Below are 26,275 nucleotides of genomic sequence, written 5' to 3'. Positions count from 1 at the left end.
TATTATACACCAAGCCCTGATGTAAGCATTCAACATTTATTAGGCCATGTAATCACCACCATGCCTTTCTAGCTTTGGCTTTTCAACAAATCTCAAATTCCTGAGCATGATATTCAAGAACATGACTCCAAAAATCTTCTTTTTTTAATTTACAGCTTTATTGACATAGAATTCACATGCCACGTAATTCACCTATTTGAAGTGCATTATTCCATGGTTTTTAGTATAAGAAGAGTTACATAAGTGTTACCACAATCAGTTTTAGAACATTTTTACCACTCACAAAACAACCTCATAACCATTAGAACCATTCCACATTTCCTGGTCCTAGGCAACTACTAATTTATTTTCTGCTTCAATAGGTTTGCCCATTCTTCATATGAATGGAATCATATAATATGTGTTTTTTGGTGACTGGCTTCTTTCATTTAGCATAATGTTTTCAAGTTTCATCTATAGTATAGCATGAATCAGTCTTTCATTCCTTTTTGCAGCTGAATAATATTCTGTTGGATAGATATACCACATTTTGTTTATCTACTCCTCAGCTGATGGGCATGAGTCGCTTCTACTTTTTGGTTATTAGGAATAATGCTGCTATAAACATAAGTGTACAAGTTTTTGTGTGGACATCTGTTTTCATTTCTTTTGGGCATATAACTAGAAGTAGAATTACTGGGTCATAAGGTTACTCCATGTTTAACCTTTTAAGGAACTGCCAGATTATTTTCCAATGCACCTGCAGCATTTTACTATCCCACCAGCAATGTATAAGGGTTCCAATTTATCTACCCCTTCCTAAGGCTTGAGATATCTTTTTTATTTTATTAATACAGTCACCCTAGTGGATATAAAGTGGCACCTCATTGTGGTTTTGATTTGCATCTTTTACTGTGATTATTGGCCATTTGTAAATCTTTTTTGAAGAAATGTCTATTCAAATCCTTTGCCCATTTTAAACTGGTTATTTGCTTTTTATTATTGAGTTGTAAGAGTTCTTTATATATTCTAGATATTATTTTGAGACAGGGTCTCACTTTGTCTCCCACGTCGGAGTGCATGGCTCAGTGCAGCCTTAACCTCGTGGGCTCAAATGATCCTCCCACCTCAGCCACCTAAGTAGCTTAGACCACAGGTGTGCACTACCAAGTCCGACTAGTTTTTCAATTTTTTGTGGAGTTGGGCTCTCACCATGTTGCCCATCTCTATTAAAAATAATAACATGGCCTTGACCTCCTGAGTTCAAGCGATCCTCCCACCTCAGCCTCCCCAAGTGCTGGGATTACAGGTGTGAGCCACTGCACCCAGTCCCCTTTATATGTTCTAGATATAAGATCTATAACTGGCCAGGCACGGTGGCTCACACCTGTAATCCTAGCACTTTGGGAGGCCAAGGTGAGTGGACCACAAGGTCAAGAGATCGAGACCATAGTGGCCAATATGGTGAAACCCTGTCTCTACTAAAAATACAGAAATTAGCCAGTGTGGTGGTGTGCACCTGTAGTCCCAGCTACTCGGAAGGCTGAGGCAGGAGAATCACTTGAACCCGGGAGGTGGAGGTTGCAGTGAGCTGAGATCACGCCACTGCACTGGAGCCTGGTGACAGAGCAAGACTCCATCTCAAAAAAACAAACAAACAAATCTGTAACTTGCAAATATTTTCTCCCATTCTATGTATGTCTTTTCACTTCCTTGATGGTGTCACTTGCAGTGTAAAAATTCCTACTTTTAAGATTTTATTTATTTTTATAATTTCAATTTGTATTTTAGATCCAGGGGGTATATGTGCAGGATGCTGAGGTTTGGGGTTTGAATGATCCCATTACCCAGGTACTAAGCATATTACCCAACAGTTAGTTTTTCGACTTTTGTCCTCCTCCCTTTCTCCTTCCTTTAGTAGTCCCTAGTTTCTTTTGTTGACATTTTTTATGTCCATGAGTACCCAATGCTTAGTTGCCACTTATAAGGGAGAACATGCGGTTTTTGGTTTTCTGTTCTTGTGGTAATTTGCTTAGGATAATTGCCTCCAGTTGCATCCATGTTGCCGCAAAGAATGTGATTTTGTTCTTTTTTTTTTTAATGGCTATGAGAGTTTTTAATTTTGATGAGTCTAATTTTTTTCTTTTGTTGCTTGTGCTTTTGGTGTCATTTCCTAAGGAATCATTGTCTAACCCAAGCTCATGAAGATTTACTCCTTTGCTTCCTAGGAAGAGTTTTATAGTTTTAGTTTTTACATTTAGATATGTGACCCATTTGAAGTTAATTTTTGTGTATGGTATGAGGAAGGGGTCCAACTTCAATCACTCGAATGTGGATATCCAGCACCATTTACAGAAAAGACTATTCTTTCCTCATTAAAGAGTTTCGGTATCCTTGTTGAAAATTAGTTTATCACAGACACCTGGGTCTGTTTTGCGATTATCAATTCAATTCCACTGATTTATATTTCTATCCTCATTCCAGTACTGTTTTGCTTACAGTAGCATTGTAGTAAGCTTTGGAATCAGGGACTCTGTTCTTTTTCAAGGTTGTTTTGCCTATTTCGTGTGCCTTGAATTTCCATATTAATTTTAAGATCAGCTTGTCCATTTCCACAAAGCCAGCAGGAATTTTGATAGGGATTCGGTTGAATCTGTAGATGAATGTGGAGAATATTGCCATTGTAACAATATTAAGTCTCTTATTCCATAAATATGGGATGTCTTTCATTTCGTTTAGACTTTTTTCAATTTTCTTTTTTTTTTGGCAGACAGGGTCTTACTCTGTTGCCTAGGCTGGAGTGCAGTGGCATGAACATGGCTCACTGTAGCCTCGACCTCCTGGGCTCAAGCAATTGTCCTGCTTCAGTCTCCCGAGTAGCTGGGACTGCAGGCGTGCACCACTATGCCTGGCTAATTTTTTCGATTTTTTGTAGAGCTAGGGTTTCATTTTGTTGCCCAGGCTGGTCTCGAACTCCTGAGCTCAAGCAATCCTCTCACCTTGGCCTCCTAAAGTGCTGGAATTACAGGCACAAGAGACCACACCCAGCCTCAATTTCATTTTTGGTTATTCATTGTTGGTATATAGAAATACAATTGATTTTGCTTATCACATTTTAAAAGTTTCTGTTTCAATTTCTAATACAGTAAAAATTGATAGATATAACCCATATAAACAAACCTGTTTGGGTCATCACTAATTTTCAATAGTATGAAAGGGTTTTAAAGTGAAAATGTTTGAGAACCACTGCTTTATAAATGTGTAACTGACATAAAATAAACTTTATGTATTTAAAGAATACAATTTGATGAATTTTAACACATGTATACATCCAAAGAAACCACTACCACGAGATAATGAATATATCTACCACCTCCAAAAGTTTCTTCTTGTCTTTTGCAATTCCTTCCTCCTTTCCTCCTTATCCACCCTGCCTTGTCCCTAGGCAACCACTGATTTGCTTTCTGTCAGTATAGGTTAGGATGCATTTTCTAGGATTTCATATAAATGGAATCACAAACAATGTACTTTTTATTTTTTTTGAGAGATGGGTTGTTGCTCTGTCACTCAGGCTGGAGTGTAGTGGTGCGATCATAGCTCACTGCACCCTTAAGTACCTGGGCTCAAGTGAGCCTCCTGTCTCAACCTCCTGAGTAGCTAGGACTACAGGCAGGCAAATTTTAAAATTTTTCTGTGGAGATGGGGTCTCACTATGTTGCCCAGGATCATCTTAAACTCCTGGCCTCAAGCGATCCTCCCATCTCAGCTTCCTAAAGCACTGAGATTAAAGGCCTGAGTCACCATGGCTGGTCCAATGTACTCTTTTTCATCTAGCTTCTCTTCCTCAGCATAATTATTTTGATATTCATTTTGTTGTCTATCAATAATGCATTTCTTTTTATTTTTGAGTAGTATTAATATTTCACTGTATGGATATACCACAATTCGGTTATTTGTTCACCTCTTTGTTGATGGACACCTGAGTTGTTTACAGTTTTTGGTTATTACAAATAAAGCACAAAGACCAGAAAGTTTGGAAACTGCTGTTCTAGGCATTTCGCATGTATTATTAGTAATAAAACCTCTCTCTTAAGGCTGCTGTGAAAACCCAATGAGCTAATGTATATAAAGTCCATATGAAAGTGAGTTATTTCTATTCTCATTTACTCTTCATAATAGCCCTTGAGGTACTATATTATTTTCATCTAACAAATTAGAAAGCTAAAACTCAGAAAACTAAAGTAATTAGCCTCAGGTCACATGGAGCTAGTAAGTGGTAAAGCCAGGATAGGATTCGAGATCTGTCTGACCTCACAGCCCACTTCACCACCCTGTCCCTTGAGCAGGGCAGGGTCAGGAAGAGCTGGATCTCTGGCAAGATGGTCAGAGAGGGAATTACAGCCTAGCCTTAAATGGCTATCTGTAAATAATATGACATTTTGATGTGGCCCTTCTGAAGTGGTAACAGGGACATCTTTATGTGGACAAAAGGCAAACCATTAAACTTTTAGCTTTTAAAATTACTAAAGAGTGGGAACTAGAGATACCCTCATCCTACCCATGTGTCCCACTGATTGGCTATGGTCAAAGTGACACTTATAAAAGATATAACAAAGGAATTATCTAAAATCTGGGATCTAGGAATTGACAGATACATAGCTCTCTTTGTACAGAGGACAGAGGAGCTCTTCACGTCGTGATCAAGTAGAAAACTATGTAGCCCTGAACTGGGCCTTAGAGTGGTTACATGATATAAGTGTCTTCTTGGAATAATAGGGTCTGCTCAGGAACCGCTCTTGTAGGAAGGGCTGCTGTAGAGGAAGATTTCTTGCCCTTTCCCTGAGCTGAAGAGAAAGACATAGGGAATACTCTGGTGTAGGCAGAGAGGGGTGCCAAATGGTACTAGGGCCTGCAAAGAGGTAGAAGGAAAAGTAGCAATCTTCCTCTTAGACCCTGCCCTTGTACAAGATGGAACATGCTGTAGCCCTGAGAGTCATATGCATGTTCAAGGCTGGCTTAGTGAAAAAGATGGACCAGTTGCTTTTTGTAAAATAAACTGGCACGTAGTTTTAGGAGGGGAAAGAAGATGTATTTCTCACATAGCTGATGACTGACTTTAGGGATAAAGGTTAAAGACCTTGGAGGATGACAGAAACTTATCCCTTGTACTGAAGTGGCCCTTCTGAAAGCACACATATTCTAGCTCCTATCTCATAAAAACTTTGTTTTCATAGGATCTTGGGGTTTTTGGAGCTGTGACAGAAGATCAACAAAGCTCTTACCCTGTCTTGTTTTTTCCTCTAATAAAGGAAAGAGAGAAATGATAAGCCAGTTCACACACTTCCATTTTTTAACCCAATTTCTTCTCATCATCAATAATTCACTCACCTCCCAGGAGAGGAGAAATCAAGCTCCTTTGAGGAGGCATGAGCAAGTTGGTCTAGGGTCTGCCTTGCCATGTGGCTGGAGAATGCAGCATACATATCAGAAGCAGGGAAGGAAAAGGGACTGTATATTGGGATCTGTAAACACAACAAGAAAAATGGTACACTTGTCACCATAAAACCATTCGTAACAAAGCAGTATGTAAATAAATTTGTAAAATTTATTGTGTGCATTTAATTTACTGAATACTTTGTGTTAAACACTGTGCTAAACGATTTACATACATTTTCTCATTTATAATCTTATGAGGCAAGTATTATTATTATCCCCATTTTACAGACTATGCTATCAGATTACTTTTCAGTTGCTTTATCTATATTTATGCTCTTGTTCCTCCAGCTATTAATATACTGTAAATGCCTGGATGGATATCATTTTACACTTACCCTACATCTGAGGATAATCCGGCTGTGAAATTTCTTGTCTTAGGACTACCAGGGTTGGGCTGAAGAAAGGACCTTCCTATATAGGAACCAATGAACTCTGTTTTCTTATGCATGCTTTCATTATTTATGGATGACCACTCTGTGCCAGGCCCTGGGCCAGGCACGAGAGACAAAGAGATGAATAAAAAACATAGTCTTTGCCTTGATCAAGAGCTTTTGTATTTTTGATAGTCTGGGAAATTCTTCTTTCTCTTACAGTTAAACTCCTTGAAAGATTTGTCTATGTATACCATCATCAATGGTATACATAGAAAGACTAATGATATCAGTGTAACAGAGTTGAAAAACAAGTCAGCTTATATAGTTTCAGATTCTATATGACAATCTTGTTTTATTTGAAAACTGAGATATAATTAATGTATTATACAATTCATCCTTTTAAAAAGCTCAATTCACTGGTTTTCAGTGTATTCAAAGTTATGCAACCATCACTACTAATTCCAGAACATTTTCATCACCCCAAAAGGTCAGGAGGTTGTTACGAGACACAAATAGTATATAATGTATTCTATAAGCTGGAAAGGGCCAAACATGAGTAAAGGATGTTCTTATAGGTCAGTACAATTCTTAATGGTTAGGGATGTGAATCTCCATACATACCAGTGATTTTGAGGTCTCCACTCCACGCCTTGCTTGCCTTTCTTCTTTGAAGTGTATCAAACTCTCCAAAGGGGAGACAGCAACTTTTATCTGCCCCTGGCACTCTCCACTGAAGTCCGTGATGTTGTACCAGCCACAGACAAACTGGAAGCCAGAGAGAAGTGGGGAGAGGTCCACCGAGGCAAAGCCAATCACCCTCTCTTCATCTGTAGGGGAAAGAGAAAAGCGGGGCAATGTGACTAGGTATGTCCTGCCACTGAGATTAGAGGGTGCACACAGAGAAGCTGATTCAGGGGATAGAGGAGTTCAGTGATCCCAAAGCCATCGGAGAAGACAGATAATGAAGTTGAGAGAGACTGGCAACCAAAGCCTGCCTTCCTGTTAGGAATTCCCTTTCTGTATGGTGGGAAAAAGCTGGTAGGCTTGCACTTCATTCTTTCTCTTTTTTGAAAGAGATGGAGTCTCACTCTGATGTCCAGGTTGCAGTGCAGTAGCATGATCATAGTTCACTGCAGCCTCAAACTCCCAAACTCAAGCGATCCTCCCTCTTCAGCCTCCCAAACAGCTAGGACTATAGGTACACATCACCATGCCCAGCTAATTTTTAATTTAATTTTTTTGTTGAGACGGAGTCTCACTATGTTGCCCAGGTGGTCTTGAACCCCCAGCCTCAAGCGATCCTCCTGCATTGGCTTCCCAAAGTGTTGGGATTACACATGTGAGCCACCCCACCTAGCTGGTCCTCTTGATACAGGCAATTAGAAAATAACACCAAACTTAAGAACTTATTTTTCCTAGGCTATCATGTCTCAGTGATTTTTCTCAGGACAGTATGTCTTGCAATTATGGTATGAGAGATTTGCATTTTCCTATTTCTACTTCTCTGTATTTTCCAAATTTTCTACATATGTATTATATTTAATTAAGAGCAAAGTAATGCAAATTAAAAAGGAAAGACAAATAACTCCCTGGAGACCAGTTTAGGGTGCAAAATGAGCCTGGGCTCAGGCTCTTCTCTATATGGTAATGGGGCTGCCCTTAAGGACTGAGAAGATTCTCTTTTTATTGGACAAGCTACCATGCAATGACCTTCATTCTCATATTCTTTGCTACTTATTCCTCATTTCTGACATGAAGTAGCTGGGGACAAACAGGCCTCTGTCACTACATGAATTTCTATTTTACACAGGCTCCATTCTGTACAGTGAAATCAAAGGCTGGATCTACCAAACACTGACACAACTATAGGTCCATAAATTGCTTAATAAATTGAGGAATGCAAATTTTCCAGAGGAGTAATCGTGAAGTTCCCACAGTTCCTTGGGCACATTCCTGATGACGCTAAATTCACCACATACTGCATAACATTTGTTTGGACAGCTTGCTGTCCTTTAGACTCGAACCTAGCTAAAAGACGAGAAAAGGTATTACACTATGTTCCCTACACTCTCCATACCTGGCATAACATCTTCCTGCATGAAAAACTTGATAAATATTCACTGAAAACACAAGTAAACTGGCCACCCTAGAGTGGGACAAAGGAGCAGTGTGCCACAATAGCAAATCTAGGTATGGCTTTGACTGGAAAACACATTCCTCGAACTCCCTGAGCCTCAGTCACACACATATAATGAGAAGTATTGAACCAGATTCAATATCCCCTTTGGTTGAGCAGGTGCCTCATGCCTGTAACCCCAGCACTTTGGGAGGTTGAGGAGGGAGGGCTGCTTAAGGTCAAGAGTTCGAGACCAGTCTGGGCAACATTGCATGACCCCATCTCTAAAAAAAAAAAATTGTGGGGTATAGTGGTGCATGCCGGTAGTCCCAGCTACTTAGGAAGCTGAGGTGGGAGGACCTTGGGCTCAGGAGTTCACAGCTGCAGTGAGCAAATCCTACCACTGTACTCCAGCCTGGGAAACAAAGTGAGATCCTGTCTCAAAAAAGAAAAAAAAAAAAAAAGATCCCCTTCAACTTGGAAAGTTTTTGATTCTATAAACACTTGAAGCTGTATTCCCCAGAGTGGGGTTCAAGCAATTCTTACCCACTGGGGACGAAGTATGATGGAGGGTTCTGCCTAAAATGAAGGTAGTACATCTTAAACATACTTGAGGAGTGCTTTGGCTAAGCAGATCATGGAGAAAAGGAATGGCTTGGAAGAGTTAAATTTAACATCGGATTAACAGGACAACCTGCCATTCTCCATTTGCAGTTAATGTTCTAGTCATCGAGAACTTCTCTCAACTCTTTCTTGACTTGAGGCTTTGTATTTGTTTTCCCCTCTGACTACAGTAAGTCCTGACCCTTCATTCCTCAGCTCAGGTGTGCTCCAGGAAGCCTCCTCTGACATCCTAAGTCTGGGTAAGACGTCTCCTATCAGAGTACCCTATATTTGCCTAATCATACTATACTGTACTTTTTATGTCCCACGCTGACTGTGAGCTCTGTGAGGACAAGGGACCATGCCTGTTTTATTTTTACCTTTGTATCCCTAGTACTTAGCATGGTGCCTGGCACAGAATAGAAACTGCTGAACACAGCTTGGTTGGATTTGAGTACTATACTAGATTTGTTGAGTTTGTGTGGAAATGATAGAATTAACTCATTCATGCTGGAGTTTGCAAATTTTTTTGTAAAAATCAGACCTTGGTAATGACCTTGAGCAGTAGGATATAAATAACTCCCACAAGCTTAGCATTCCTATAATGGAACACTAGGCATAAATAGGTTAAGGGGAGAGAGACATCTATATACACTGAGTAGTGGTCAGTGTTGTCTAGGCATTTTCCTCACTTTCATTTATGACCAGATCTTACTAAGACCCTCTTGAAGTCCTGGAAGATAGGGAATGTATTTTATTCTCTACACTCCAATAGTCCTAGCATAGTACCTGACACATAGTAGACATAATAATAACAATAGCTCCATTTATTAAGCAACAGTTATGTGCCAAGTACTTTACATATATTATCTCAAATCCTCACAAATCCTGCAAGGCCAGTACTATTATTCTAATTTTATAAATAAGAAAGATAACAGGAAACAGGTAAAGTGATTTAATTCAGGCCACAGAGTTATTATAGTAAATAGCAGAGCCAACATTTGAACCCAGGTCTGCATAAGACCAAAGTTTATTCTCTTTTTCCTGCTAAAATAAGTGCTGAATTGTGAACCCTGGTCTGCTTGAGAATCTCTGTGGTACTTTAGAGAGAAGAGAGAAAAAGCCTAGAAAGGAGGGTGGAGCAAGAATTCCTCGTGTTGATTCAGAGAAAAGTGAGTTATGATCAGCTCTTGCTGTATTTATGAGGTTGGGTAGCAGTGGAGGAACTAAGTGAATCCAAAGCAGCAACATAGAACTCATCATCAAAACAAGGGCCTCACTGCAGCACTCACCAACAGGAGCACAGGCGGAGAGAAAGGTCAGTAAATTCCCTTTACATTCTGATTTCTCTCAGGTCTTTATTAGGGTTTGAGGTTAGCTCCAAAAATCCCCACTGGCAAACAGAAAACTGTGACTTTGTAGGCTGTGTAGGTGACTCAAAACAAATGAAGATTTGGAAATCAGGGCCTAGCTGGAATCTTAAAGGAGCTACGCTTAGAGGAGAGATTTAGTGAGACAAAATTTTCTAAGCTGTAAGATGGTTAGACGTCCGCACTACCTTAATTTTCCAAGTTTTCCAATCCTACTAGCATAGCGAAGGACAAACAGTGAAGGCTGTACAGCCAGTAAGAACTGGGTTCAAATACTGGCTCCACCAATTCATAGCGACATGACCTTAGTCAAGCCACTAAATTTCCTTGGGCTTCAGCTTTTACAGCTATAAAATTAGACTAATTTTATTTTTACCGTCAAGAATTAGAGATGTTTGTAAAGTTCTTAGCACATTACTGCTCGTTAATAAAAACAACAAAAACTGATATGGTATTTACTAAGTGTCAGGCCCCTACTTAATTCTCCAAAAACCTATGAAGTAGGTAGTATTATTAGCCTTAATTTTACAGATATGGAAATAGGCACAGAGAAGTCATTTACCCAAGGTCACACTGCTACAGTAAGGGGTAGAACTGGCATTTGAATCCGAAGAACCTGGCTTCAGAGTCAAGGTTCTTAATGTTGCTGTGTTATGCCTCTTAATAAAACTGGGTCGAAAGACCATAATATCAGCACATCCCTCTTGGGAAGGTTCTTAAAATAAGAAAAAACATGTGGTTAGACTCTTGTCTTGTGTACTACCTGATAATGCAAGGGTCTTGGTTAATAAGCCAGAGTCAACAGAAGGCTTATCATCATCATACAAAAGTGGGGAGAAACCACTTGTATGTGGCAGGCTGTACATTATGATGGTTGACAGATACAACAGGAAAGACTCAAACGTACTTGGATTTCTTCACTAACCAGGTAGTCAAACAAAATTATATAATTTTTAAGTACTTGAATTCTGTAGGAGAATAGGCCAGGTATGGTGGCTCACGCCTGTGGTCTCAGCACTTTGGGAGGCTGAGGCAGGAAGATTGCTTGAGCCCAGGAGTTAGAGATCAGCCTGGCAACATAGTGAGACTTTGTCTATACAAAAAAATAATTAGCGGCTGGGCGCGGTGGCTCACGCCTGTGATCCCAGCACGCTGGGAGGCCGAGGCGGGTGGATCACGAGGTCAGGAGATTGAGACCATCCTGGCTAACACACTGAAACCCCATCTCTACTAAAAATATAAAAATTAGCCGGGTGTGGTGGTGCGTGCCTGTAGTCCCAGCTACTCGGAGGCTAAGGCAGGAGAATGGCGTGAACCCGGGAGGCAGAGCTTGCAGTTGGCCGAGCTGGGCACTGCACTCCAGCCTGGGCGACAGCGCCTCCGTCTCAAAAACAAAAAAAGAATGGATAAATTAACAGGATTTTTTTTTTTTTTTTAGCAATGCTCATTGCTCTGTCCCTGGGCTGGAGTGCAGTGGCGGATCATCTCAAGTCTCTCTGAATAGCGGGACCACAAAAGCACGCACCCATGCTAGCTAATTTTGTTTTTTTTTTTTTTTTTTTTTTTTGAGACGGGTCTGTTCCTCACCCAAGCTGGTGCAGTGCCGCGATCTCTGCTTCCCTACAAAGCTCGACCTTCCAGGTTCATGCCCTTCTCCTGCCTAGCCCTCTGAGTTGCTGGAACTACGGCGTCCTGCCACACACACCCCGGGCTATTTTTTGTATATATATATATAGATAGAGCCGGGGTTTTCACTGTGTTAGCCAGGTGGTCTCGCATCTCCTGACCGTGATCCGCCCACCTCGGCCTCCAAGTGCTGGGATCAACAGGCGTGAGCCACCGTGCCGCTTTTTTTTTTTTTTTTTTTTTCAGCGAGATAATGTGGCCTTTGGGGGATTTACCCTTTACCACATATTCTGCATTTCCAGCCACCTCAGGATGTTCCTTGGTTTAAAAAAAAAAAAAAAAAGGAATGGTAATTGTCAACAGGATGTGAGCTATTTTTTACAAGCAGCAGTTATTCTTTTACAGAGTTCATTACCTCCTTTATGCCAACTTGAAGACCAGGGATTTGTTTTGGGTCCAGACGCAGCTCTTTTGCTAGCCTGTTAAGAAACAACCACTGATAACTAGCGTATAGGAACTTTCGGTAGGTATAAGACTTAGTTTAAGAATATTTACAATTTGCAACGCATCTTCCCAAACTTTTCATTTCTTAGCCATTTTAGTATATTTTTATCTTCACAGGTTAAATGAGAGGGGATGGAGCTCAGAGAGGTGAGCACTTGCAAGCTTGAAAACAGGCTCCTCTAACACAAATTTCCTCCCACATTCCTAAGTTTCCCTAAGACAGAGGAGAGTATGGAAAGAAGTTCCTCAACTGCATTAAAGTTTTTTTGGAAATGGGTAAGAATTCTGCTTATGCCATAGATGGGGAGAATGGTGAGAAGGGAGAGGAGGGAAACGAACATTTACTGAGTGCTACCTTGGGCCAGGCATGGCACCGTGTTTCATTATACATTTATCTGCACAAAAGCTGTACCATGGACATTATTTTATATTATTATTTTTTTTTTTTTTTTTTTTTGGGGGGTTCGTCTGTCGCCGGGATGGGAGCAGTGGTCCGGATCTCCTCACTGCAAGCTCGCCTCCCGGGTTTACGCCTTCTCCTGGCCTCAGCATCCCCAGTAGCTGGGCTACTGGCGCCCGCCTCGCCCGGCTAGTTTTTTTTTTTTTTTGTATTTTTAGTTAGAGCGGGGTTTACCGTGTTAGCCAGGATGAGTCTCGATTCCTGACTCGTGATGCCGCCCATCTCGGCCTCCCAAAGGGCTGGGATTACAGGCTTGAGCCACCGCGCCCGGCCAACATGGACATTATTATCCTTATTTTACAGATGATAAGATTGGGCTCAGAGAAGTAAAATGGTTTGCTTGAGGTCACTTAAGAGTAAGTAAGTAGTAGGCCTGGGATTTGAACCCTGGCTTGCCTGACCTCAACACTACACCATGCAGAGGCAAGGCAACAAAGTAAGAAAATGCCTAACTTTCATACCAGATAAAGAAGCTGAAGTGAAATCCACTGAACACCTCCAATACATTTATATATTATATAAAATACAGTTTTAAATGACAAAGCTTTGGAAAGTTCCAAACCAGGTGCTAGGGCTCCAGGTAAGCAAGAAGGAGATCTAAAGAAAACCAAGAGGCTTGATTTCATTCCCCAAACACCACTGGGGAAGTGAATAGAGCCTACTTCCAGACCAATGAGAGGCACGGTCTAAAGTGAAACAAGGACTGGTCAGAGATTCTAATTCTAGCAGGGAGTCAAAAGACTCACCTCTGAATTCTAGCTCTACTATTATCACCTGAGCGACTCTGGCCATGCACTTAGCTTCTTCCAGGCCTGGTTCTCTTACCTGTTAAATGGGATAATACTACTGACCTGCAAGTTGCTATGAAGATCAAAGGAAACAATTTTGTGATAAGGGAATTGTAAATAGTGCCATTATTCATTTTTCTTCCAATCCTGCCTCTGTTACCAACAGACTATGTAGCCTCCCTGGGCCACAGTCTCCTCAACTGTAAAGTGAAGAGATGAAATCAGGAGATTGCTCATATCCCTTCATCAACTTTGTGAAGTTTTGTAATTATGTTAGGTTTTTAGGTTGTGAATGAACAAATCACCTCCACTTAGAAGCTCAGTCCTCTGGTTTCCTGCCTTTTGGGGAGGATTTGATATTTTATATGAAGTACTCTGATGGCCAGAATTTCTATGATTTCCAGTAGCTCACCATATACAGCACTGAGTTTTCACTGCAGTTCTAGCTCCTGACTCAGGCCAGCCTCTCAAATTACAAAACACTGAGCATGTGACCAACTGCTGAGACTCAATTAAAGTACACAAACACTATGAAAAAACAGAAGACCAGACACCATGGGTATGGCTAGTGTTGGTGGACAAGAATTAAACTTTATAAAGGGTGATACAGTATAACTTCTAATAATGATTTTGTTACTATTATCATAACATTGCATCACATTTAATAAAGTTTAATTCTTGGTTTCCTATGCCAGCCCCCTCACATTTAATTAGCCCTCTTTGTCCTAATAAAATCTGAGTGGCACTGCACAGTCCCTGACAGGACTTTACCTCCTATTTTTGAGCCTCCCAAAGGAGACCTAACATTTGTTGTATACCTGCTTTGTACCATAAGGCCCTAAATGTCATCTAATTTGGACCTCACAATGACCTTATAAAAATGACCCCCACTTTACAGAGGAATCTGTGGCTCACAGATGTTACATAACTTGACCACACAGTCAGTAAATTACAGAGATGGAGTTGGAGGCCAAGTGTCTCTGGTTCAAATGCCCAGGGTCTTTCCACTACACCAGAAGTCTTTTCCAAGGATGAAAATCCACAGCCTTTTCCGAGATTAGTTCTCTTTGTTCGGAATATCTTTCCAACTCTTATTCACCTGGATAACTTATATATATTCTTCAATATTTAGCTGAGGTGTCTTATTTATGAAGCCTTCCCTGAACTTCTAGGTTGTCCTAAATAATCTTTGTTTCTGAGCTCTATCAGCATCCCCTTCTTATTTCTCTTTATTGAATTTTTTTTTTTTTGAGACAGCATCTTACAATATTGCCCAGGCTGGTCTCGAACTCCTGGACTCAAGCGATCCTCCCACCTTAGCTCTACCATCCCACATTGCCACCCCTCCCCTCCCCCAGTAGCTGGGATTACAGGCATGTGTTACCACACCCAGCTTGATGGTAATTTGTTATTGATATTTTTTCCCAGGTAAGACCATGAACTCCTCAATTGCATAGAGTATCTTAATCATCTTTAATTCCAAGTACCTAAAACAGAGAGGTCCTCTCACTGAATAATTTTTGAGCATACTGAGAAGAGTTAAAAACACTAAAACAAAACCTTTAAACCACTGCTTGCTGTGAATTCATAAACACTAGGATTAAATAATTGCTGGGATAACAAAAGCATTTTCCAGGTCTGCTCAAAAATCGCATTGGTTATATTCCTTGCTCTGACTTTGTGTCTTGCAACAAAAAGTAGATTCTGGAAGGCTGATGAACAAACAGATAACACAAACCTTGACTGCTGTTGAAAATTCCAGATGGGGGAATCTGTGTTTTCAACCACTTGGGTGTATACAGGAGATGATTCATCGGCTGTTGCAAAGGATACACAACAACTGGGTATCGATACTTTCCGCTCTGTCAAGGGGCTCCCTGAAATAGAATACAGTGGAGTGACTGTACTTTAGGGTACGCAAGAAGCCTCAGATTATACAGGCACAAGCAGGACTATTCCTGGCCCTCTTCTACCTATGGGGTCTTTGCTCAAGCTATCCCCCTGTGTCTGAAATGTTTTCAGGCTGGGTGTGGTGGCTCAAGTCTGTAATTCCAGCACATTGGGAGGCCAAGGTAGGAGGACAGCTTGAGCGCAGGAATTCAAGACCAGCCTGGGCAATACAGTGAGATCCCATGTATACAAAAAAAAAATTAACCAAGCATGGTGGCACATGCCTGTAGTCCCAGCTACTCAGGAGGTGAGAGGATCTCTTGAGTCTGGGAGGCAGAGGCTGCAGTGAGCTGAGATTGCACCACTGTACTCCAGTCTGGGGGACAGAGTGAGACCATGTCAATCAATCAATCAATCAATCAATCAATGGATGAAATGTTTCGGTGACCTTTCTGCTACTACCCTGTCTTTTTAAGACTCAGTTCATAAATATTTCCCAAAAAGAAGTGACTTCTCTCATCTCCTGTACTCTGTGGGAAGATGGAAAATACTGTGTTGAGAGGCAAAAGATAAGATAGAACTACAAGGAGTCCTGAACCTAAGAGCCAGATGACCAAATATCAGCTCTGCCATAAACGTGTTATGTGATTTTGGGCAAGAAGTATCTAGGCCACAGCTTCTTCAACTGTAAAACTGGGCATATTACACTTACACTTCCAAAGATATTGTAAGAATTAAGACAAATACTAAGAGTAAGTAACACTTATATATCACTTACTGTGTGCCAGGCACTGTTCTACGTACTTTATATATATAAACTCATTTAATCCTTACAACAACCCTATAAGATAGCTATTTCTGTCATATAGATTATTTCTATCATATAGATTTCTATCATTATTTCTATCATATCTATTTCTATCATTATTATTTCTATCATACAGATTTCTAAAATTAGGGTACTGAAAATTAAATTAGTTGGTCACATATTTATTAAATGGTAGAACTGAGAGTCCAATTCAAGCATTCTGGCTCCAGAGTCCATGCTCTAAACTGTCTCCTATATTGCCTCTACTATGGGGTTAACAAATGTAAAATACTTGGTGCTGGTGAGAATATCTAATGTTAATTTTTGCAAGATCAGGTTTCCAATGTGGGAGACTTGGTCAAGTTATTCTGTCTTAAGACAGTGTAAAATGCAGATGGCTGATGATACTAGATAGTCTAACTGAGCTGTCCAGGAAGATAAGCCACGAGCCACGTGTGGCTATGCATCTTTAAATTCATTAAAACTAAAGATAAAAAATTTACTTCCTTGGTTGCACTAGCCATATTTCAAGTGCTTGATAGCCACATGGGGCTAGTGGCTACCATACTGGACACTGAACCCACAGAACATTTCCATCATAGTAGAAAGCTCTTTTGGACAGCACTGAATAATAGACACTTTACAAAACATAGACTATATATTTCATGAGATCACTTTCAGCTCTAAAATGCTATGAATGTCAGCATTACAGATGAAGGAAAAAGAGATGAGCAGAGCAGAAAGGAATAGAAGTCCTAAACATAATCCACATGCTCCAGGGAACAGATTCTGTATGTGTATTCTAACTGGGTTGTCTTCTTTCTAACTGTCTAGCTCAAGAATTCTCCAAATCCATACTCCCACTTGTCCTGGTAGGTGAAATTCATCTTTGAGGCTCCACCCTTTTCTCCATCTCGCTGCTTCTTTCAGTAAGTACTCCTCCAGGGTCCTCAGTCTGTCCCTCTGGACAGAAAGCATTCTGATGAACAAATTAACACTCAGGAACTGCTGATTTTATTCCTCTCCACATGCAGTTTAACATTTAACAAGTAGTCTTTAAAAGATAGGTTCTAGCACCATCTACTCTGACAAGCCTCTCTAGGTGGAATCACTGAACTTTATACCCTCAGAGCTTCCAACTTAAAATTTCTTTCAGGGGAAGAAAAGTAGCTATAGCTTTGTTTTGATATGTTTTCCTCAACCTAAAGAATTTCCATTAGACCAATTCTTTTCAAACTTTCCCACCAAAGTAACAATGATTCAAAGAATAAACATTAAACTCTGAAGTGCAGGAGTCCCTGTTGCCTTGAAACAACTACAATAAGCATAACATCTAGCAGGCTTGTCTTTTATTTTACAAATTCATGAAGGTTTTATATTATATTCCATAATACAACTATATTTGTATCTGAAATGTATAAATGAAAAACAGCATTTCTGTTCCCAAATCTTGGTTAAAAAATTGACATGCTTATTATTTAATCTTGTGACTTCTAGCACCCAGGGCACAAAACCAGACCAGATGACATTACTTTTTCAGTCATTTGTACTGGAAATAATAAAGAAAGAAACTGGGTGATGGGAAGAGAAAAGAGAATGGAGATTTTGTGAGGAGGCTTGGGAAGGAGAACTGAAGAGAAATGCTAGCCTTGGAACGAAGATCTAGTGGCATCCACAAAGCAGGAGAGAACTGAGGCATGTGCAAGTTGCCAACACAGCAGGACCTGGACAAAGGCTGAACCAAGAAGCAGAGGAGCCTTAGAACAGGGAGAGCATTAAAGACATAGATAAGAACGATATGAGGAGCAAAACAACAAAACAAAACACTGGCTACAACTTGGCCAAACCAGTTTACAAGCTATTAAAAAAACCTTTTTTTAAGGCTAGTCAAGGAAAGCAGTAGGAGTTACAAGCATATTTTTGAAAGAACAGGGAAAGGTAAATAAAATAGTAGTGCCCAGTGAGCTATCTTCTTAAAAGTTTTAGTGAAACTGAACAGTATTTACGTGGATTGACTTGCTGAGCATCTACTCCCACCTACTTTTATTGCATTGTATTCCTCTATAGTACAGATTGGAAGGGTTAAAAGCTACATTTCTTGGACTCTTTTGCAGCTAGGGTATGGATGCAAATTGGCCTCTGCCAATCAGATGCCCTCACAAAAGATCTGGAAGGCAGGAGGCAGAGGACATCTTCCTTTTCCTTCTGCTTTTGCTAGTAACAAGGATGATGATGTAGAGACATTGTGTTTTCTGATCTAGCATTTGGTCCCTGGGTGGAGAGAGGCCCTGTGGCAATGGCGATGACAAGAGCTTCTGATTCTTAGATTTCAGTTTTGGCACTGCATTCTGAACTTAAAAGATTTAGTGGTTCCCTCCCGAAAGTTTAGCCTAAAGCCCACTCCTCTAGACCTTCTAATGACTTAAAGTACCTTAATATTCTACATTAAACTCCTCTCTGCTTAAAATGGCTGGAGTGGGTTCTGTTTCCTCTGCCTGATATAGCTTTCATCTCTCATTCTTTCTCCCATTTTCCTTTTTGGTCTTAAGCTTCAACTAATTTCTTTCAATAAAATGTCATAAATCCTCACAACTAGGAAGAGATAACCTGGCTCTACCACAGCAACTCTCAAATATTCTATAATAATCTGTGTTTCTCTCACTAGACTGAGAGCTCTTTGAATGCACAGAGTAGTCCCAAGGCCCTTATTAAAGGGTTGCTGACTCCCCACTGCCCTATGTCTACAGATAGTTGCCCAGGGTTAGAGAGAAGAGTTGCTTTGTCTGCTTGCAGTACATACTCACAGAGGATAGCAACATCTTCTCAAGAAAGCTCTGAGAAAGATCAGCAGAGAGGACCAATCACTGTTCCTAGAGGCAGGACACCTAGGTTCCAATGTATGCTCTGCCGTTGCTTTAGTGTGACATATTGGATACACCACTTCATTCTGGCTCCCTGGGCCTCAGTTTTCTCATCAGAAGTAAGGGCTCTCAAACCACTTTCCACAGTAAAATTCTAATTCTAGATATGTATCAATCTTGCTCACATCTGTCTCTCATGGCAATACCCCCTGTCCCTCTGGTTTTATTTGTTTATTTATTTATTTATTTTTTGAGACGGAGTCTCACTCACTCTGTTGCCCAGGCTGGAGTGCAGTGGCATGATCTCGGCTCACTGCAACCTCTGCCTCCTGGGTTCAAGTGATTCTCCTGCTTCAGCCTCCTGAATAGCTGGAATTGCAGGTTGTGCTCAGCTAATTTATTTTTTTTTTGAGACCGAGTCTTGCTCTGTCGCCCAGGCTGGAGTGCAGTGGCCGGATCTCAGCTCACTGCAAGCTCCGCCTCCCGGGTTCACGCCATTCTCCTGCCTCAGCCTCCCGAGCAGCTGGGACTACAGGTGCCCGCCACCATGCCCGGCTAGTTTTTTGTATTTTTTAGTAGAGACGGGGTTTCACTGTGTTAGCCAGGATGGTCTCGATCTCCTGACCTCATGATCCGCCCATCTCGGCCTCCCAAAGTGCTGGGATTACAGAATTTTTTTTTTTTTTTTTGAGACGGAGTCTCGCTCTGTCACCCGGACTGGAGTGCAGTGGCTGGATCTCAGCTCACTGCAAGCTCCGCCTCCCGGGTTTACGCCATTCTCCTGCCTCAGCCTCCCGAGTAGCTGGGACTACAGGCACCAGCCACCTCGCCCAGCTAGCTTTTTGTATTTTTTAGTAGAGACGGGGTTTCACCGTGTTAGCCAGGATGGTCTCGAACTCCTGACCTTGTGATCCGCCTGTCTCGGCCTCCCAAAGTGCTGGGATTACAGGCTTGAGCCACCGCGCCTGGCCGATTACAGAATTTTTATATTTTTAGTAGAGATAGGGTTTTGCCATGTTGGCCAGGCTGGTTTTGAACTCCTGACCTCAAGTGATCTACCGGCCTCAGCCTCCCAAAGTGCTGGGATTACAGGTGTAAGCCACTGCACCCGGCCATCCTCCAGTTTATTTTGAAAGCTACTATTTGCTAAAGGCCTTGAAATAAAACTATTTTGACTTAGGAAGAAGATAGTTCCTTATTTAGTCTTGAACAGACACATTCCTTTTAGCCAAATAGGTGGGTGAAAAAGAAATCAGCTTGGGAGAGCAGGTGTATCAGGTTTCTCTGGCTCTCCTCTTGTAGGTGGAAATTCATCTGGGCCTGTTTACATTCTGAAAAAGGTCAAGTTCTGAAATACTTTTGGAAGCAGCCCAAAAGAAGGCTGCTATACCCCCCCAACAGGGTTGGGATGCACATTGAGAACAGTTAAGAAGACTTGAGGTGAACCAGTTATGCCATTTAAGAATTCTTGATCTGCGGGAGACAGGCACAGACAGATTATTACAACCCAAGAAGATAAAGACTATGCTAAAAACACATGGGACCCAGAGGGGCCCTGAACTCTGCCTGGATGGGCTAAAGAATGCCTCTAAAAGTTGATAATATTGAATCTGATTTTGTTTTTTACTCAGTATAACTTATGCTACTTCAAATTATTTTACCTCTCTGTTCCTTACTTGTCTCATTTGTAAAACACGGCTAGAAACACCTGTTTTGTCTAACGTACGTGTACAAATCTTAAGAGTATTGAAGCTGATCTTAACAGAAGGTTCCTCAGAGCTTTTTCTAACAAAAGTATCCAAGAAGTTCTTTTATTTTCAGAACCAGGACTACAGTGGTGACCACAGACCATTTCAGAGCTGCTTCAGAATTAAGCTTTGCTGAAGGCAAAGCTCCGAATTCGGGGCTGTTTGTTAATCCTCTGCATAAAGGTTTGCATGAAGGAACCACTCATTTCCTTCCTTAAGAAAGAGCTTCCAAGGCATAAAAGGGACAGACACTCTGAGAACACTGTTAAGGCAAGAGGAAAGTCAGAAGTACAGATTGTAGAATCATGGTCTCCTACGAGAACATTTCTGTTGCCTATTCTCCATTCTTGCTGCCACCTTGCTTCTTGAGGCTTCAGAACTTGAACTAATGTGACGGCCCTCTCAGTGACTGCTGCTTTCAGTATTATCCAGTATCTTTTTCATATTGCCACCAAGATTTCATGTCTGGTCAACAAATATGACCTTGTCTCTCCACAGATTAAGGCTTTGTTGGTTTCATCTCACCTGCGGTGTCAGTCATGTAGCATACAAAATGCTGCCCATGTAGCCTAATTAGTCTTTCCAGCCCCATTTCTCACTACTTTTTACTCACATTTAATGACCTTTTTTTTTGGCCAATGTCCCATTCTCTTATAGTACCAAGCTTTTGACCATGCTATTTCTTCTCATTAGAATGCCTTTTTCCTCTTTCATTCAGCAAACTTGCTCCTCCTCCTTCAAGAGTAGACTAAAGTGACACCAATACTTTGAGGCCTGACCACTCCATTAGCAAAAAAACTCCCTCTGTGTTCTCAAAGTTTTCCTATACCACCACATCCACCCTCCCACAGCTTTCCTCTTTCATATTGTTTATTCCTCTGTACTAAAAGTGTTAATATATCTCTCCATTAGGCTGTCTGTTCCTTGGGGACAGGGACTGTGTGTTGTTTGTTTATCCCAGCACTGTGATCTTCATGATGCAGCAAAGCAAACATAATGTCCTCCTGTTTTATGAATATGAGACATAACACCTCTCACATTTCTGGCAAGAGTTGCAGACCTGTAAATCACTTGTTATTTAGCCTCTAGGTAAAATGACCTGAAGTTACATAGTTAATATGCTCTGCAGAGCCAGATGGGCAGGTCTGTACTCAAAGAGACGATGGGCAGGTCTCTATACTATAGGTCTATACTCTATACTCAGCACAGTGCCTGACACATAAATGTTGTGGGAGCAAGGACTACATGGGCTTATCACTGCAGGGTGGAAGTCAGGATACAACAGTGACGTCTGAAAGTCAGATGTCTACCATATGCTTGCCTTGACCTGGCTAAACAGAAAGAACTCTGTGAGAAATTTAAGAGAGAACAAGTTAGGGGTCTGATGATCTGACGGTGGATAAAGAAAAGAGAAGTATCTATCTAGGTTGATACTCAGGTGGCTGGACTGGGGAATTTACGATATGCAACAAGTTCAGAAAAGCTTTCATGTTGCTTAAACCTTTAGGATTGAGAAAAAAATATTTATCAGTTAAGATAATTAAGAGATCCTGCCATGATTTGAAAGACTTGTGAAGAAAGGAGCACACCCTGAAGAGTTAGACATATGCTCCTGGATAGGTGAGGAGAGCATACCTTTCAAGCTCAAGTGCATTGCTCTTTCTACTAGGATGCTGACTGCAAATGTTCCATCCAACTCAGCAGGGCCCTCCTGGGTCAGGCAGACTTCAGCTGTGGTGCTGCTGCAGGGGACCTGAGTGGAGGCAGGAGACTTCTGGTGGCAGGAGACTTCTTCCAGTGGAGAGAGTTGGACCTCATCATTTCTTCTGGGGAGTTGCTCAGACTCACTGTGGCTGCTGCAGTCCATGGAGTCCAGCTCATGAGTGGGCTCAAGATGTGAGGAAAGAGAAGAAAGAACCACATGAACACGCAAGGCAGCTCCTGAGAGGTTGGAAGCATTTCGTCCAAACAGAGGATACACACCTAAAAGAGGATGGAGAAGAATAAGGCTAGTCAAGCAGGAACCAAGAACCAAGCTTGGAGGAAATACTCACTGAGGGTGCTGTGGTCCTTTCTCCTTTGAAAGGTCTACAAACCCCAATACATCAATTTGCAAAAGAAACTATGAAGCTGGTAGAAAACATGAAAACTTTTACCCTGCCCTAACTATCTTCAATAATGAAACGTAGGCTGAGTGTGGTGGCTCACACCTGTAATCCTGGCACTTTCGGAGACTGAAGTGGGCGAACTGCTTGAGTCCAGGAGTTCAAGAGTCTGGGCAACATGGTAAAACCCTATCTCTACAAAAAACACAAAAATTAGCTGAGCATGGTGGTGTGTGTCTGCAGTCCCAGCTACTTAGGAGGCTGAGGTGGGAGGATCACTTGAGCCCAAGAGGTTGAGGATGCAGTGAGCCATGATTGTGCCACTGCATTCTAGACTGGGTGACAGAGCAAGACTCTGTCTCAAAAAACAAAACAAAATAAAACAAACAAACAAACAAACAAACAAAAAAACCAAGTAATGAAAGTAGTAAGATCTCTGATTTAAAGCCAAAGCCAAAGACTACCAGGCAGAGCTGTTGTGGAAGGGATTCATGCGCTGAGAGGCAATAAGACTTAAAGAAGTCTGAGATTTGATGAAATCAAGAGTGGCCTATTTTCTCTTCCTTGTGTCTCATGGGCTCCTGTTTTTAGACCTTCTCCCTATCAGGAAGCTGTCTTGACACTCAATTTAGCTATGTTTCACTAGGGTTCTGGCAATATTTTCGGGGGTGGAGGGGAAGTAGGAGGTAAGCAGGAGACCAGAAAGAAGTATAAGGGAGTTAATATTTGTTGGGTATTTTTCATATGCCAGAATCTCAGAGGAGTTAAATAAACTGCCAACATCACTCTTCCAGTAAGTGGCACATTTAAGCCCAGAGATTTGAATTTTACTAACTTGCTGAATATTAAAATGAGATTTATAAAACAGAAGGCCCTAATAGTTCCTTCTGAATCTCAAAGTTTGCTTCATTAGACTAATTTCAATTCAGGAAAATGGAGTTAACTGATTCATAGATGGCAATAATATGAAACCTTTCCTGTTTTAGATAACCAGTTTTCTTCTCAAAGCAATGTGTAAATTATTATGATTATCAAAGGAAAATAAGGGCAGGTCATTACAGGTGAGAAGACACCCAAAAGCAACACAGTTAAATCCTTATCCTCAGGAAAATCAACAAAACATGGAAGTAAGGTTGGATGGATGGCTTGACTCATTCAACAAACACATCAAATGACATGCCTTGTATAAGACCCGTGCACAAGAGAATAAAAAGCTCAGACAAGAGGGATATGGAGAAGTATGAGGGAAATGGATGATCTGAAAGCTAAATATTACCTTTGGTAGCACTCAATAAAAAGAGGTTTTGTGTCTGAGTTCCTATACTTAGATCTATATTCAGTGTCCTAAACCTACTTTCTTCAGCAGAATGAAGCTAAAAGCCTGTCTTTATAAACTTTAGTTCAAGTGAACTTGGTTCACTTCAAGGACATTTTCTGTAGTCCCTTTGAAGGGACTCTAGGCCTGCCCAGATAAAACAGAGCACATGGCATTTGATGTGCTCAACAGAGCCAGATTTACACCTGTTAGGTCCAGAAAGAACCAGAGAATTTGGGATGATCACCTAGATACACTCAGTTCTCCTCTAGCCTGGGCCACCCACTCAACAATAGGGTCTGAACACAGGGCTAATAGGGCTAACAAAGGGTCATGACTCAGTTTCTTTGACTGTAGAGATGGGAAATAACAACTAACTGGACAGCAATATTAAGCTGAATAAAGATCATATTTGTAAAGAATCTACTCTGGCTACCTCTAATTCATCTGAACTACAGTCACTAGCTTTATTTTTCTAAATGCAAAGCGATACACTCCTCTTGTATTCAGAAACCACTGTACTAATTTTCCATAACTCTCAGGAAAAAGTCCAAACTTCAGCTGAGAAGAGAAGGCTTTCAACACAGTACTCCTGCCTACCTCCCTAGCTTCATCTCTAATCACTTCCAAATCTATGTATCCTAAGATGCAGCTGTCCGAAATTACTATAGTCCCCAAAATCTATCACACTGTTTCATTCTCCTGTACTTTCACCCATGCTGTTCCCTTTTTTAGAACACCTTTCTTTCCCCCTTTCCTTGACTTATACCTACATCCTTTGAAACTCAGGTCAAGTATCACTTTCACTGAGATGCTATCCTTAGAGATGTTGCATCCCTGCATTCCCATAGCACCAAGAATACCTTTTTCATAGTTCTCATGCCTCACTGTAATTATTTACTTAATATTGTATTCTCCTATTAGACTGTAAACTCTTTAAGTTCAGGAACTAGTTCTTACTCATCTTTGAATTCCCAGGTCCAAGCATATGTATCAAGTACCAAGCAAATGTTAGAAAGAAAAGCACCCAGCACAAAAATGCTACTTGCAAAATGTTACCCTTTTCTTTTCTGCTCTGTCAACTAGTTTATTACCATATAGATTTTCTTGTTTTTTTTTTTGGAGACGGAGTCTCGCTCTGTCGCCCAGGCTGGAGTGCAGTGGCTGGATCTCAGCTCACTGCAAGCTCCGCCTCCTGGGTTCACGCCATTCTCCTGCCTCAGCCTCCCGAGTAGCTGGGACTACAGGCGCCCACCACCTCGCCCGGCTAGTTTTTTGTATTTTTTAGTAGAGACGGGGTTTCACCGTGTTAGCCAGGATGGTCTTGATCTCCTGACCTCGTGATCCACCTGTCTCGGCCTTCCAAAGTGCTGGGATTACAGGCTTGAGCCACCGCGCCCGGCCTAGATTTTCTTTATGGTTCCAAGATGTGGTGACCAGAGAGGAAGAATATCCTGGTCCCCTCAGTAGGTATGCTTTTCAATATAATTAATAAACTAGCATTCTAGATGATCAGATAGGCTCTTACATATGTGGTTACAAGTAGTTCCCTAAATTCATTCATTATTTCATAAGTGTTAACAATGTTCTAAGCACTATGTTAAACGCAAAAATCTGATGAGTTTGGATGCACCCTAATGCTACGAAGTTCATAGCCAATTCTTCGACCTATGTTGACCCCACCACAGTACTAGAATTAGATAACACCCTTTCTCAAGCAGGCAGTGGAACTTTAAAAACAATCTCTTTAGGGATGAGTTCATGTCCTTTGCAGGGACAGGGATGAAGCTGGAAACCATCATTCTCAGCAAACAATAACAGAAAACCAAACACTGCATGTTCTCACTTATAAGTGGGAGGTGAACAATGAGAACACATGGACACACGGAGGGGAACATCACACACCAGGGCCTGTTGGGAGTGGCGGGCTAAGGGAGGGATAGCATTAGGAGAAATACCTAATGTAGGTGACGGGTTGATTGGTGCAGCAAACCACCATGGCATGTGTATACCTATGTAACAAAACTGCACGTTCTGCACATGTACCCCAGAACATATATATATAATATTTTATATATACGTATATATATTTTATATATGTGTATATATATAATATATACATATATATAGTATATACACACACACACATATATATAATCTCCTTAGTTACAAGAAGCACTACTAAATTATTATTAATCTTTCCGCGTGCAATAATGGAAGGAAAACTTACTA

The 26,275-nt window shown here is 41.1% G+C and overlaps 1 protein-coding gene across 1 annotated transcript in view; it reads right to left on the bottom strand.

The window, feature by feature from the left end:
* Positions 1-26,275, bottom strand: part of C2CD3 (C2 domain containing 3 centriole elongation regulator) — a 159,882-nt gene that overhangs the window by 30,189 nt on the left and 103,418 nt on the right. The window contains 6 exon segments of the mRNA XM_017885241.1: positions 5,368-5,501; positions 6,471-6,676; positions 11,980-11,994; positions 11,997-12,043; positions 15,055-15,193; positions 22,259-22,606. Of these exon segments, the coding sequence (XP_017740730.1) occupies positions 5,368-5,501; positions 6,471-6,676; positions 11,980-11,994; positions 11,997-12,043; positions 15,055-15,193; positions 22,259-22,606 (889 nt within the window).

Source organism: Rhinopithecus bieti, unplaced genomic scaffold (assembly GCF_001698545.2).
Source record: "Rhinopithecus bieti isolate Rb0 unplaced genomic scaffold, ASM169854v2 scaffold_14549, whole genome shotgun sequence".
In the NCBI taxonomy this organism is placed as follows: Eukaryota; Metazoa; Chordata; class Mammalia; order Primates; family Cercopithecidae; genus Rhinopithecus; species Rhinopithecus bieti.
This window is presented reverse-complemented; position numbering and strand designations above follow the sequence as displayed.